The sequence below is a fragment of the Macrobrachium nipponense genome, chromosome 25 (assembly GCF_015104395.2).
Source record: "Macrobrachium nipponense isolate FS-2020 chromosome 25, ASM1510439v2, whole genome shotgun sequence".
In the NCBI taxonomy this organism is placed as follows: domain Eukaryota; kingdom Metazoa; phylum Arthropoda; class Malacostraca; order Decapoda; family Palaemonidae; genus Macrobrachium; species Macrobrachium nipponense.
In genome coordinates, this window is record NC_087214.1 from 67,064,749 (window position 1) to 67,080,011 (window position 15,263).

The window sequence follows — 15,263 nt, forward strand, 5'->3', positions numbered from 1 at the left end:
TTTTGGATCAATTTCCGCTCTTACCCGGAATTAATCCTTACGATTTTTATTGCTGTGAAAGTGAAAATAGCAAGTGCAGTATTGTTTCATTTTCATATATATATGATAGCATCATATTATTATGGATCAAGTTTCCGCTCTTACCGGGAATTGATTTTTCCCTCTTTAAGTTCTATGAAGTGAATCGCAAGTGCAGTATTCTGTTTCATTTTCATATTACTTTTCACTGCTGTGTGGGGGGTAGGGGAAGCGAAGGTCTGCCAGGAAGTCGTCGGAAAGCTCTCCCGCGACTCCCTTGGTATCCCGCGATTCTTTGTCTTCTTTCCTGCCCCCCCGCTCAGCTTCCTCGTATTTTGTTTTTGGGGTCTTCCGTTCCGTCGGGGTGGGGCATGTCTCCCCCCCCGTGCGTGAGGGAACCCCTCTTACTAATCTGTCTGTGCTACCGCAGGTGCTACAGCCGTGGAGAACGACCTTGGACAGTATGGACACTGCGGCTGCAGGGCGTGCCTAGCATCCACGATCTGCTGCAGAGTCTAGCGAGGTCTGGGGCGGTGACCTTGGAGTGGTCTCCACTACAACCTTCACGGCCGCTTATGCTGCTTCCCCCCGCTGGTCTACACTCCCCATGCTGTGTCGGTGACGCCGTCTGCCGCTTCTAGGGCCGGTCGCCGCCGTACCGAGGAGGGTATGCCGCCGCCGCCTGTGTTTTCTTCGTGTTGCCTGCCCAGACTTTCCGTGTTCCAGCAGCTCGTCCCTGGACCGGCCGCCAGTACCACGCTGGCTGCCGATGATTCTACGAGGCGATGGCTGGGCCTGCCGTACCTGTCGCTGATGTGGTTCCCGCTACTGCTTGGCTGTCCCTTCTGTGTTTACCGCTGCCGCTGTTCCTGCCGCTCCTGAGCTGGTTGCTGTTCCTGTCGCTCCTGGTTCCGCGCTGTTCCATGCTGGTCCTGCCCATGGTGTGTCTTCCCCCAGTCCCAGTCCTTCCGGACAGGTGCAGTCGGGCCGTGTTGCTTCGGCAATAGGCCCCGACTCCGGCCTGGATGGAGGACCTGACGACTGTCCTGCGTGAGCTGACGAAGAAGAGGAAGGTGTCATCTTCGTCTGTTGCTGCTCTTCCTTCCCCTTCGACTTCTAAGCCCATAAGCCGAAGAAGAAGAAGGCTGCCTCCCCCCCCCTAAGAAGTCTCCTCGGGAACCCCTCTAAGGGCCCCCCTTCTGCTGGTCCCCTCCGCTCCTTCGGGAGCGGGGCCCGTCTCCCCCTTCCGTAAGGAAGAGATAGACGGGGACCAGAGGAGTATCGGTTAGCTCTGGTACTTCCTCGCCTGGTTGCTAGCGGCGATGCCGCTACGCCAGGTTCCGGCTCGGTCTCTCGTTCGCGGGAGATCCCGAGTGTACGCTCTCCCTCGGGAGACCGTGCAGCCAAAGTTTCGGCGCCAGAGTTCGCTCGGCGCCAAGACCAGGGCACGGAGCAGAAGGCTGGCGAGAACCGCTCAGGTGGACTCTCGCCAGGCCCAGCGGCCGCTCTCGCAGCGACCAGCTGGTAACCGGGTTTTCCCCCTAATTGAAGAGAACTCCTTCGGGAACTTTCGAAGGCTCGTCACATTCCGGTGTGACGGGGGTGGGGGGTTCTTCTGCTGGTCCTCCTGTTCCTTCGGGAACGGGGCCCGTCTCCCTTCTGAGAAGAAGAAGAAGACGGGACCAAGGGTGTGCTGGCTACCGCTGGTACACCCTCGCCTGGTCTTGGCAGCTCTGCTGCTAAGCCAGGTACCGGCTCGTTTCTCTCGTCCGCGAGAAGTTCCGAGTGTACGATCTCCTTCGGGTGACCGTGCAGCCAAAGTTAAAGACTTAAGAGTCTGAGTTCGCTCAGCGTCATGACCGAGGCACGGAGCAGAAGACTGTCGAGAGCCGCTCAGGTGACTCTCGCCAGGCCAGCGGCCGTCTCGCAGCGACCATCCGGAGTACCCATCGGGTGGACGTGACGGTCTCTGACCGGCCACGGGTTGAGGCTGGGAAGAGGTTCCCCCAGGTCCCTCGACCGACGGTACCAGCCTCGGCTGGTACCAGCGGTTTGACGTGCCTCGAGGACGCTCACCGTCCTCACGGCGAAAGCGAGCTCCTGCAGGTCACCTGACCGCCGCTCCCACAGGGACCGGCGGATACGGTGACCAGCAGCAGCTTGTCCTGACGCACGGGGACCGGGGTCGACGTGCTCAGTCGAGCCGCTCGCCACAGGTGAGCGGCACGGCCAGGCCTGCAGATCGATCCCCAGCGGGTTGGTGATCGCTGCAGCCCCCCAGTACGCTGGTCCTGCCAGCGAGCGGTGGGGGAGCGTCAGGTCTGTCTCTCCACTACCTTCAACTTCCTCGGGCTACACCGGGAAGAGCGAGGTAGCTAGGAGTGATCGTGAGAGGTGCGCCGCTCACGATCCCGTCACGACGCCGCACGTGCCACGTATGGTCTTAGGACCAACCAGGACGTACGCGCAAGTGATTGGAGGCGACCGTCAGGGGGAGAGGGGGTAGCGTCAGTTCTGTCTCTCCGATACCTTCAACTTCCTCGCATACGCCAGGAAGAGCGATTAGGAGTGATCGTGAGAGATGCGCCGCTCACGATCCCGTCACGACGCCGCACGTGCCAGGTTGGTCTTAGGGCCAACCAGGACGTACGCGCAAGTGATTGGAGGCAAACCGTCAGGGATCTGTTGCTGGTCCTTCTTCTGAAGGAGGAGGGTCCTGGGAAGCTGCTCTTGTTGGAGGGACTGGACGGTCCTACTCCTCAAGACGCTGTAACTTCCGAGATTCAGAGTAACTTTACCCAGGTTATTGCACTGATTCGTCAGCACAACGACCGGGGGGAAGGACGCCGCTCCCACCAGCAGAGCCCATGTCTCTGCTCGAGTCGTTTTGGGGCCCGAGAGGGAACCCAAACCGACGGTGGGGTATGCCGCGATCGGAGCTTGCCGATTCTGTCTTGAACCAGAGTCTCTCGTCTCCGGACAAGAAGGCTCTCTCATTTCTGGCCGGTCGATCAAGCTACTTCCACCTCCTCTACTGCGACAGCGGCGTTTCTAACGTGTCTTCGGACACCGTATTTAAATACTCCTCGGTCCTCCTGAGAGGTTTCGACCTCGACGAGGACTGGAATGAGTCGGAGGACGGTATCGGCTCTCTCCTGTCAGGTGTCGATCAGCCCCACCCAGACGACGTTCACAGTGGCGGCAGACCCTTACCTACAGTGAGAGTTCGTAACCCTCCTCTGGGAAAACGTTTTCTCCTGACGATACGTTTTCCCAGACTCTGAGAGGCCATCGCCGCAAGGCGATGGCTGCTCCTACTCTTCTCCAACTGCTAGTTCCACTGGGAAGGCGAGCGAGTATACCAATTCCTCCCCCATTCCCTCTCTCCTTACGGCTACGAGGAAAAGGGGTGAAGGATCCTACAGAGATTTTCTCTGTAGGATCCCACGTTGGGGACTGCGCTACCAGGGGGGACACTTCGGGTCCTACCTGACGTAAGCCCCGTCGTCCTGAGGAGGGATCCTGCCCCATTCTCGATTTCTACAGAATCGAGAGGACCACCAGCCGATATCGTTTGACGAATTCGGTGGGGGTTTCGCAGACTGCTTAGAATTCTACGGAATTTCTAGCGCATTCAGAGTGTTAGAGTTTCTTACGATCTCCAAACACTTAGGCGAGACCACGGTCCAAAGTGAGCGAGACGAGAATCCCCGATATGTTACACGATAATTCGGGAACCTCGCCTATGCTCGAATTCCTGTAATTTCTAGCATTAGGAAGAAGACTGCCGCTGAAAGAAGACTATCTCACAGTAGGCGACCAACCTGGAATAGAGAAGAACGGACGGGAATATCCAGTTTGGCTGGAACTATCGTCTTAGTATTCTGTTCACCATTGAAGCTTTCCTTCGAGGAAGACTTCTCCTTCACTCTCTTTAATAGAGAACGAAGGTGGTCGATCTCCAATCCTTATTTTGTTTTCTTGAAGGAAAGAATTTAGGATGGAGATCGTTGTTCAGAATCCTACAAATATACTACGTATATTAACCTCGCGACATGATTCTGCAAAGCAGTTGAATGTCCGAGGGGTAGGCGCATATCCTGGTTATTCTACGGATTGCGACTTAGACGAAAAGTATTCTAATTGAACTGCAACCCTTCCCGGGTTGCCTGCAACCTCCCAGGAGTTTCCAGTTTCAATTTTATATACTTATGGGGTTGTCAACAACAACACCATTTAAGCTTTTATATTACCGAAATTCGTTTCGCTTAAATATAATTGCTCGAGCATATCTTTTATGCTCGGTGGTTCTAGCCGAACGCATTCCTTCGTGGAAAGGATTACTTGGCAACTCAGGATGACGAGTCGCGACAGCTACTGCGTATTGAATTGCCAGAGGCATTTCAGTATCAGCTGCCGCTTTGAGATAGACGGTTGTTTATGTCTTTCTCACCTGCTTTGATTGAATAACAACCGTATCTCTGCCCAACAATCACGGACTTAAGTCTCTGATTAACGGGATTCTCGCATACATGAATGACCATCTACTCTGTGAAACGCTAGTATTCATCGTCTTCGTATTGCGAGAATTTTAAACAGAGATATCTATTCGACTCTCATCTTTCTGTTTACCGCACGGTAACAGAATTCTGTAATAGTCTCTTGCTGCATCGTATCCGATAATTGCGAATGATTTTTTTGCGGAATCTGATTTTGTGTCTAAAATATCTTGTATTCGGAGGTGTACAATTGTTCATTGTTGTTCACCCCGGATTAGCAGATGTATTGAAAGACATCGCCTACTCCCCACCCTGCCTGCACTCTACTTCCAAACGTTCAGCCCATGAGAAGCAGTTCTTCAAGCGGCTCTCCCCTGTGTGTTTCATTACTGAAGAACGCCCCGCTTCATTGCACAACGGACAGCAATGAAATGGCGGTTAGCGTTTTCAGTCATTTGTAAGCACAGGTTTAGAATCTTGAGATTCCTTCTCTCGATTCAGCTGGAAGACGTAGTTGCTTCATTGCCTACCTTCGTCTTCAACGGTCACAGTGTTTGTTTCTCCTTAAGCTGAGATTCAACGTCTATGAGATTTTCTTGCCAATCAGGACCTCGGTCTTTTGAAGGCAATTGACTTTCGCCTTTTGAGCTTATGCTTAAGAGAAATCATCGCCGCGCCGTCCGGCATCGGTGACTAACAAATATTTTATTTGTTTGGTCTCTCAGCATAACTCTTTAAAGGGGGCGAAGGTCACGTGACTTACCCTGGATGCTTGGACAACTTGCCTCTACTGATTCCGAACCAGTCAGTCGGCAGCTGTCAGAGCGCCGAGTCAGTTACGAACTATGCTGTGGACTTAGTCGGTTTGTTCCAGAGCAATCATTACTTCGTCTTAATAGCTTGTCAGTATGATACTGTACATAACCAAAGTCGAGAAGAGGGATAGGTCATACGACTATTCCCTTCTTTTCGTCTTAGGTAACTGCATGACTTCTCTTGAGAAGTCAAGCACAAGGATGGGGATTTGTGACGCTAGCTCCAATTTCGTACCGATCTTCGTAGCGAAGACTCAGAACCCTTCGGTAACTGACCGATTGGTTCGAGTCCTTCACAATACCCTCCCTAATGGACTTCACCGCCTCCGATACGAAGGCTATGCTGCTTTGTCCTGTGAAGGTGCGACGGACTGTCTGAAGAAACTCGACACCCAGGATGAGTGTACGCCTCTTCATCATTCTCTCGCGTTCCGCAAGAAGCTTCTCCGTGGCGCAGGTAATGAAGGCAGGCGCCTGGTCCAACCGGACCGCATGCACCTCCTTCTAACCTTCAGGATATTGCCCACAGTTCCTTGGATCTTTTCCTTGGGAACCGTGGTGGTGGTTGCTCAACACGTTGTGTAGTTAACCCAGACCCTCGCAGGCTGAACAGCATCGAGTCCTGGTGTGACCGTAAGAATGGATGAGGAATGAGAGTGTGACTGGCTCCTCTTCCCATCTTTTTCTTCCTCTACCTTTGGGTAGAGGGACACGGTCGTCACCCTGCTGGGTAAGGACGAGATGCAGGTGAGCTACTCAATAGAGCACCATCCTATCCCTTTTTTCAGTAGGGATAGGAGTAAATATCCACCACGTTCCTCCAACAAAGGGGGAGGAAGTGGATGCCAAATTGAGACAAACCCATCATTTTATGATTGTCTCTGCAAACAGGAACAAGTTCTTGCTTGCTGGTACGAAGAGATACGCTTGCCTCTCTCTTAGTACTTGGCCCAGAGGTCTGACCATTGATCCTGCGGTGCACACCCCGATCAATCGGACAGAGGTTGGATCCCATCCCTTGCTCTTGACGACCAGGGAGGCACTCCAGGTTGGACGAACACCAGTCTGTTCACCAAAAAGACTCAGATTCCTCCCACCAAGAAGTGAGTCTTCCTATTGTTAAAGGACCGAGGGTTTGTATTACGTATCGGAACAAATGACAATTTGTCGAAAATTGCATTTTTCCTAACTATACAAACCTGAGGTCCTTTACATAGTCCCACCTCCATGCCACCCCTCACTCTGCAACTTTTTGCATGGGCCTAAAGCAAAAGTGATTCTTCACCTCTCGGGCGCGCGGGCGCGCGCACGATCGGACAAGCAGTTAACTACCGTTCTCCCCTTGTTCGAAGCTTACGACCGTCCCAGCTGCCGCTAGTTACCTTCCTATTGTTAAAGGACCTCAGGTTTGTATAGTTAGGAAAAATGCAATTTTCGACAAATTGTCATATTACTGCTGCAAAGAAAGTTGCCAAGCAGTTTTTTTCACTTACATATGTGGTTTATCATAAGGATATCTAAAGAATAAATGAATAGAGTTGTACTGCTATTTGCTATTTGTTATTCAATCTTTGCTTTAAACGCAGCTAGTGACTAGACACATTTTATTACTGATAGAGGTGAGTGTGAATATTTCTTCTTTTTCCTCATTATTTGTTACAATTTGCAGTGAAACATTGTGCTGTACTCAGAATAGCAACCATTATCATTATCATATTTCTGGTTGAGAGAAAGATAAGTTAGTGTGGCACACATGGGAGCTCCAAACTAGTGAAATTTGTTGTCAGTCCATGGGATTTTTGTGTTAAGGGATTCCAGTCTGACATGTAACTCTTGTTTTAGATCTGTGGTACAGCACTGTTGGAAGTACTAAGAACATTAGCTCACAGATACGTCCTTGGATGTAATAATAAGGCAAACTTTTTGGGATGATTGATATCTGTACATGGGAATTAGTAAACAACAAATTCTTACGGACACTCAAACTTATGTAATCATTGTGAAGGGGTGGCCATATGCGATGAGGAAGTGGCTTTTAGGAGCAATAGAACAGAATTGTAACCATTAAAACATGACAAAACTTTTGATAAATTCCACCTGTATTTGTAAATTTAACCAGTGCTGATTATATTGTAAGTACTGTATTTTCTTTAATTTGAAAGGTCTGTTAATAAATTACCAAGACTAGAGGTTATAGTATATGTTTAGTAATGGTGTGTATGTTATGAAACATCTTATTGGTTCTAGTTGTTTTTAGATGTTTTTGAGGTACAGATCAATATATTACTCACATTCCCATTACTGTAAGTCATTTACTGTGATTTTTGTAGCAATCTTGCTAAAAACTGCTCTATTTTATGTGTTGTTGATGCCTTTATTGTAGGTTCTTTGATGAGTGTTTGTAGTTTATAAAAAACTAAACATTATTTCTTCTTTTCTTCTAATCTTTAGGTGGAGTGTTCGTTTTATTTTTCCTACGGGTTTTTGCTTTTAGAAAGTAATAATGGCTCACAAGAATAGTATAACTGTAAGGTCATCAAAGAAGAGTGTGATATCAAAAGTAAGTACTATGTTATTGTGTTTTACTTAGTTGAATGTTATCTGTTGTTCATCTCATGGTAGTCATTAAGCATGCTGTGATTTTAGGCATTCATGTTACTTAAGTATTCAAAGTCCGAGTTTTAAAATGATAGAATGGAGTAAGTGGTTGCAAAATTGATATGCTCTAAGTACTTTTATCTTTTCTAAAATTTTCGCAAAATTTTGCATGTATAAGAATCATAGATTTTCATGGTATCATCATCATTTTCCAGTGCGTTGATACTGGCTTTCACTTTGTCTCAAAGGTGAAATCCATGTGCGAGTTCCTTGTTGAATAACAAGTCATGGTCTTTATCTGTATTGGCACCATTGCCATAACCACTATCCCTAAGTTTATACATACTATTTGAACTTTGTCTTCTATCTTGGCTGGCAAATGAAACTTTTTCAAAATAATTTGTACCCATCACCTTTTAAAAAAATTAACATTATAAGGTGGTATATTGTAGCCTAGAAACAGCTTTACATCGGTGAATGCCTTTATCTCTTACAAGTAAGATGAAATTGCAAAAGTGACTGTGACTGGTATGCTTTTTCCATCTCACTTGCAGAATTGCCATCTTGCATTGGAATTTTAATTTCTCATCCAGCCATCCTGTAGTATCTCACCTGTTGAGGTTGTGTTGTCAGTTTACAGTCATTTCTAACATTTTGGGGTTTTCATTTGTACTATCTGTTATTTTATTTGTATCCTATGCTCTGTTACATGTAAATATTTACTCCCTAAATCATGTGATGAACAAGACTCCGTAGGTGGCATTATTCTTTTAAAGGGTTGTGTTTTGGAAGTTGAAGTCAAATGACTTCAGTATTAACAATAGGAAAGAAGTTCCTAATATCTTGTTCATATTGGTTCTGGTAAATTATAGGATTTTAATTTGTAAGGGAAAATTTTGTTAATAACCATTATTTTGGGAACCCTCTATTGCAGTGAGGGATTACATATCTTTATTTTACATCTTTCAGGTTGAAGTAGTCACCGTCCCAGCAAATAATGTCAATAGTATTACTTCAAGACATCCAGTTGCAGTTGTGGTGGCTGAGAAACTTTGCCCCTCTGCAACTGAGCGCAGTTCGAAGAACGAACCCAAGCGTGTGTATATCCCAGGATGCCCAATTCCTCAGATCTTGTCTGAGGAAATGGAAAAGTACAATGTAGCAGATTCATCTCGAAATTTCAATAGGCAGACTTTCCCTGTTCGAAGATCATTCAGATCTGAAACGAACAAATTGAACCACAAAGACCCAAAGCCTTCTAAAGCTGTCACTTTTCAGATAGACAAAGTTAAAAGCTTTTCAGATAAATCAAGAGAATATGAATATTCTCATTCCAGCTCCTCTGATATTGTGGACAGTTCCATAACAAGTGATGTACAGAGTGGAACATCAGGAGAAGACCAACCTGCTAGTAAACCACAGTTATCAGATGTTCCTCGATATGTTCTTGTGTCAAAGGGAATGAGGGATAGATATCAAATGGAATCATATTCAGATACGAAAGCTTATGTCATTCGAAAGTAATTTGTCTTGTAATTTCTGTTCTACGTCAAAGTGTAAGTGCATGCAAGGTAGCTCGGAAACTGTAAACACCAGCGACCATGAAAGTGAGAGAGGTGGCCAGAGGTTAGTTATTGGAGGTGATTTACCTTCACCAAGAGAATCAAATTTAGGAACTGAGTTTGCGTATGATAGACCTGCAAGACCTCTTGTTGAGGCAGCGTCACCAAGTGATGAATCATTTGATGATGCGAACCAGAGGCAGACTTGTAGGGGCGAAGAGAAAGTTGATTTTACCGATGGATCTGTAAAACCTGTAAAATCGGGCAGCTTCCACATTCGACAAAGACCTCACGTCTTGGAGACGAAGAGAGAGTATAATGCAGATGATTATAAATCTGACGTGAGCCAGAAACCAGTATCTTACAAGAAGGTTACTTGTAAAAGCAAGAAAAATGTATACGATCACAGCCATGCAAGAGGCTCAAGGCCAGCATCTGCAGGTGCTTCAATGGGTAAGTGTTACTGAGTATTGTATTGTTTATTGTGATAACGTGAAAATATGTTTTGGCTAACTGTTTGTAGAAATATGTCTGTAAGGTTATAGAGGAATGTAGTGCACTATTATTATAGTAATAAATAAGTTATTGAAAGTATATTACTTAATCATATTTTTATACTTAGGGAGCCTAACCAGAAGTTTTATTCTTTGAGATGGGGGAATTGGAACATGTAAGCTTAAAGAAATTGGATAGTATGTTGGTAGACCAAAATCCTTGGATGTGAAATAAAAGGCATAAGTCAGTGCAGCTGGAGTTGAATGGACATTGCAAACAACAAGTGAGCGCCTCAGTAGCGTGGTCGGCATGGTGTTGCCGTGCCACCTTGTTGGCTGCGAGTTTGATTCTCGGGCATTCCATTGAGGTGTGAGAGATGTGTATTTTTGGTGATAGAAGTCCACTCTCGACGCGGTTCAGAAGTCACATAAAGCCGTTGGTCCCGTTGCTGAATAACCAGTGGTTCCGTGCAACGTAAAAACACCATACAAACAAACATGAGGCAATGTCTGTGAGCTTGCTGTTCATTTTACAAAGCCAGCAAAAAGAAAAGATATTTAAGTCAGCGCTAATTTGATTGCTTATTTGTCGTCCACTTATTTTCTCGGGACGTTCAATTCTGATTTTTTAGTGGTTTAGATAAACTACTTGATAATGATTCCAGTTAGGATTAGAATATAAAGTCTAACATACATATGTGCTTTACATTGCTTGTTAATTATAAGCTTATTACAAATAAACAAAGAACTAATATGTGTACTAATTGTTTTACGAGTGTTGGTACCTGTATTTAATAATTCTGTAATACTTGTTAGTGTTTATATTACCATTCACATAGCTTGTATATTGTGAGGGCACAAAATATAGACGGGTTTTCAACTGGCTTGTTGAAGACATTGAAAGTGTATTTTTATTGCCGTACACTATTCACTACCATTAAAAAAAATTGTGTACCAGTCTCATGCCAGCTGTGAAAAAGGAGGAATGTGATCATATATGTTAAGGTATCTGAATGTAATCAAGAGAGTAACTTTAGATCAATCAAGGATTTGTGATTGCCTTGGGATACCAAGATAAAACATTTAAATTGCGGCAAATAGCAACTTCATTGTAGCTTTTAGAGTTGTTAGAATTGTGCTAAGAGATGGATATATATATTAATAATAATTGGAGGGTGAAGTCACTAGTGGTCATTCAGCCTCATCTGCGGTGAAACAGATTGGAATAATCCTCTGTTGCATTTCATATATGTATCAGTTACATCCCTCCTTTACTAGCTAATGATGTCGACTGTACTTTACAAGCAATGATGACCTGCTTGGTTTATGTTAGTCAGTGTGGTAATGTTTTCAGTCTTGTGAGGAGAGTAATTACTTAAATTGCAGGAAGTCTATGCACTGCTTTCTGGCAAGTGTAAGTTTTTTTTTATTTTATGTTAAAAACATTGAAATGGTCAGTATTTTGGTGTTTTGCACTTTGTTTTATTATACATATGTTCTTTGATTATAGAGTTAGCTTTTAACTAAGTCAATATTATTGTCTCAACTTTTTGTAATTCACTGTAGTGAAAATGTTCATCAGGAAATATAAGAGAAAAAGCTATTTTAAAAAGATTTTGTTTTTTGCATATTGTTGGAATTAATTGTAGTAATTTTAGATTTCATTTTTTTATTTCAGAAGTCAGAGGGGTCTCCATGTCTAAAAGGTAAATGCTGAATATTATTTCTTGCTGTTATGTAGTCATTTATTGGTCTGTTGTGTAGTCTATGGAGTGGGGTGAATTGCTTAACTAAATAATAATACTAATAATACGTATATCATGATACTAATAATATTAATAAAGCAGTTTAACAACACATTTCCAGACTCATAGGGCTTGACCAAAAGATTACTAATTAAACTAAAAGTGAGAACTGGAACAAGATAGTGTTAAAGAAGTTAGATCAGGGGTGTCAAACTCATGGCCCAAATGTGGCCCGCGGGATGGTCTTAAGTGGCCCGCGAGGTGCCGAGAGATTTTTCAATTCCAGCTACTATAACTGTTAAGAGTGAGGAAAATTTAACTAAAGTTACTAAACTGTTCAAACAAGACATAGTAATAAGTTTTACTTTTCACTCATATGACAATAATTTATTTCATATTATAATTGCTTGCAATAAGGCTCTTTTATTGCAAATCTTAATAAATGAGTCATAAGGGATAAAGAATAAGTAATACCAAATCTTTGATGGCCCTCGAGACCATAACCAAGTGCATAATTGGCCCTTGAAAGGACTTGAGTTTGACACCCCTGAGTTAGAGAGATAAATGGAAAGATCCAAGTTTTGAATTGATGAAAGTGAATGCATACAAAATGCAACTTGGCTCTAAGAAGGGATGCTAATCAAAATAAAAGCTTTAATAATATCTATGGTGTGCCAAACAGGGCTCACTGTAGGTTGTAGGACCAACAGTGGATAAATTCAGCTGCCTGTATATTAACCCTTAAACGCCGAAGCGGTAAATAAAAAAATGACTTGTGTGCCGGAGGGGTTTGAGAGTGAGCGCGTAAGCGGAAAAAATATTTTTTGTTCATGCCACTTACCTGACAGATATATATATAGCTGTATTTTCTGACGTCCGACAGAAATTTCAAAACTCGCGGCACACGCAGTGGGCGGCCAGGTGGTAGTACCCTTCCCAGTTCCCGCCGCTGGGAGGCGGATATCAGGAACCATTCCCATTTTCTATTCATTATTTTTTCTGTCGCCGGTCGGTAAACATCTGTTTTCCACAGACCTCTGCTCAGGATTTTTTGGAATTTGACTCGTTTCTAAGTATCTGATTGATTTTGTTGGTATTGAATTGGATTGTTGAATTGGCATGCGCGATAGTGACCGTTTTTTGATTTTGGATTGACTTTTCTCTATAAGATATGTCTGGATCAAGTGGTGTGAGTTTTCAGAGTGTGTGTGAGTGCTGATTGTAAGGTGAGGCTACCGAAGCATCGGTAGACCCCCACACAGTATGTATGAGTTGTAGGGGGCGGGGGTTCATTGTTTGATTGATCATCGGTGCAAGGAATGTGAGAGATTGACTGATGATGAATGGAGAGCATAGAAGTCCTATCGCCTTAAATTGGAGCGCGATAGAGATCAGGAGGTCTTCCTCAAGGAGTTTTCTTCCCCAAATTGGTAAGACTAACGTTTTCTCCTGCACTAACACCTGTAAGTGTTTACAACCCCTAAACCTGTGTTGCCTTCGGGCTCTGATTCTGTGTCGGGAGGAGCGGATGCTCTCTCTATGATTTTGGAGTCCCTTCGCACTCTGGAGACCAAAGTGAAAGCCTTGGAAACTGGCTCGGTGCAAGTGTGTGATCGTGCCCCCAGTGTTGTGGAGGGGGCGTCAGATCGGCCCCATAATGCTTCTAGGCCTAGACCTCTATCAGACTCCCAAGACCCAGGGAGGAGGTATGTCGAAAGCCGCAAGAGGGTTACGGGGGCTTCCCACCGATCTGGCGTCCCTTCGGCAGACCATGTAGCAAAGACCCATGGCTGCCAAGGACCGTGCACGAGCACGCGTCTTGAAGGTTGCTTTTCGTCCTCCGAAGCTGTCCTCCCCGCAGCAAGGGGTGGGAGCGCTCGGAGAGACTCTCGTCCGTTAAAGAGGACGTTTCTTGCGGAGGACGCTTCACGGTCCTCTTTCGCCGCTTTCGTCGGAAGACGCTTATGATGTCTTTCCTCCTCAGAAGAGAGGTAGGATCTCCTCCGATGAGGACGCTAGGTTGCGCGCACAGCGGCGTTACCTCCGAGAAACAGGTATCTGTTCCTTTGAGAAGGAAGGAGGCGTCCCCTCGCCCCTCGTCTTCTCACAGGACCAGTCCTGCTTCCTCGTCTCATTCTTCTCCAACGAAGAACATTCTTTTTTTTTTTGTCCTTCATTCAGACCAGCTATCCTCGCTTATGGCTCAGAGGACTTCCAGCAGCAGTCGAGCCTAAGCGGAGGCAAGGACCCTACTGCTGTAGGATGGACTTAAGCCGTTCCGTTGCCACTTCGCCTCCGGCGTCTCGTTCGGCCGATCGCTCTTTCCTTCCAAGCGATTCGCCGATCTCGTTCGTCTTAGAAGGACGTTTACCTACAGACGTTTTTTGAAGAACGCCTTTGTGCAAGGACGCTCGGCCAGGACGTCGCTGCTTGTTCAGACGCATTCGCCGCTAGGCAGGAAGTTCGTCAAGGAACGTTCTCGGCAGGCGTTCTTCAGACGTGGGCAGAGACTGGCCATTACGTTCGCAGGACGTCGGCAGGACGTTCGTCAAGGACGCTTTAGACGCTGGCAAGGACGTTCGTCAGGACGCTCGCCAGGACGTTCGGCAAGATGCTGTTGTCGGTGACGCTCGCGCTAGGCAGGGACGTTCGTCCGGACGCTCGGCAGGACCGTTCGTCAGGACGCTTGGCAGGACGCTAGGCAGGACTTCGTCAGGACGCTCGGCAGGACGTTCGTCAGGACGCTTGGCAGGACGCTAGGTCAGGACGTTCGTCAGGACGCTGGCCAGGCGCTGCAGGACGCTCTCACAGGACGCTAGGAAACCGGACTCTGCAGGAATTTCGGCAGGCCGCCGCTCTCCAGGACGCTAGCAGGACGCTTGGCAGGAAGTTCGCCAGGACGTCCAGGCCTCCTTTCAAGACGCTTTCGGGGATTCTGAACAGATTCTTACCCCCAGACACTTTGTACGCGCTCAGGCACGTATGCCAGCGAAGAGAGGTAAAGACGCTTCTCGGGTAGGTGGGACTGCCGCGAAGACGCTCGTCCGCCTCAGGACGCTCTTCCATCAGCGAGCAGTAAGCGTCAGAAGAGACAGCAGTGATAAGGCTGCAGCTTGCAAGGAGAGGGGTCCTTTGATCTTGCTAAGAACCGCCAATAGGACGCCTTCGCCTGACAGACGTTCTCCTCTTCCTTTGAGAGAAGAAGGAGAACTGGGTAGTTCGGCTGAATCGGGTGAAGATGAACCTGCTACAGCCCCTTCTACCTCGATTACAAAGTCCTAGTCAGACTCTTGCGTTCGTTCTTTTGAGGACAAATTTCAGCCCGCAGCTCCCAAGTCTCCTCCTTCACAGTTTTCTTCATCGAAAACGGGGAAAATCCCGGAGTTCGTAGAGATGAAGACTTCTCTATCGACGAAACGTGCTTTCAAGAAGCTCAGGACTGGATGATAAGAAGGAGAGACCAAGGCAAGACGACCTTCGCCTTGCCTCCTACTAGACTTAGTGGTAAAGGAGGCATTTGGTATAAGACCAA

The 15,263-nt window shown here is 46.3% G+C and overlaps 2 protein-coding genes across 2 annotated transcripts in view; both read left to right on the forward strand.

Annotated features, from left to right (window-relative positions):
• Nucleotides 1–9,573, forward strand: part of LOC135199495 (uncharacterized) — a 24,804-nt gene extending 15,231 nt beyond the window's left edge. The window contains exons 2-3 of the mRNA XM_064227585.1: nucleotides 7,784–7,892; nucleotides 8,900–9,573. Coding sequence (XP_064083655.1) covers nucleotides 7,836–7,892; nucleotides 8,900–9,454 — 612 coding nt within the window. The 5' untranslated portion in view covers nucleotides 7,784–7,835 and the 3' untranslated portion in view covers nucleotides 9,455–9,573. The remainder of the gene's footprint in view (nucleotides 1–7,783; nucleotides 7,893–8,899) is intronic.
• Nucleotides 9,574–9,907: 334 nt separating this feature from the next.
• LOC135199493 (uncharacterized) overlaps nucleotides 9,908–15,263 on the forward strand; it is a 649,473-nt gene continuing 644,117 nt past the window's right edge. The window contains exons 1-2 of the mRNA XM_064227583.1: nucleotides 9,908–9,945; nucleotides 11,665–11,692. The gene's annotated coding sequence lies outside the window, so the exon portion shown is untranslated. The remainder of the gene's footprint in view (nucleotides 9,946–11,664; nucleotides 11,693–15,263) is intronic.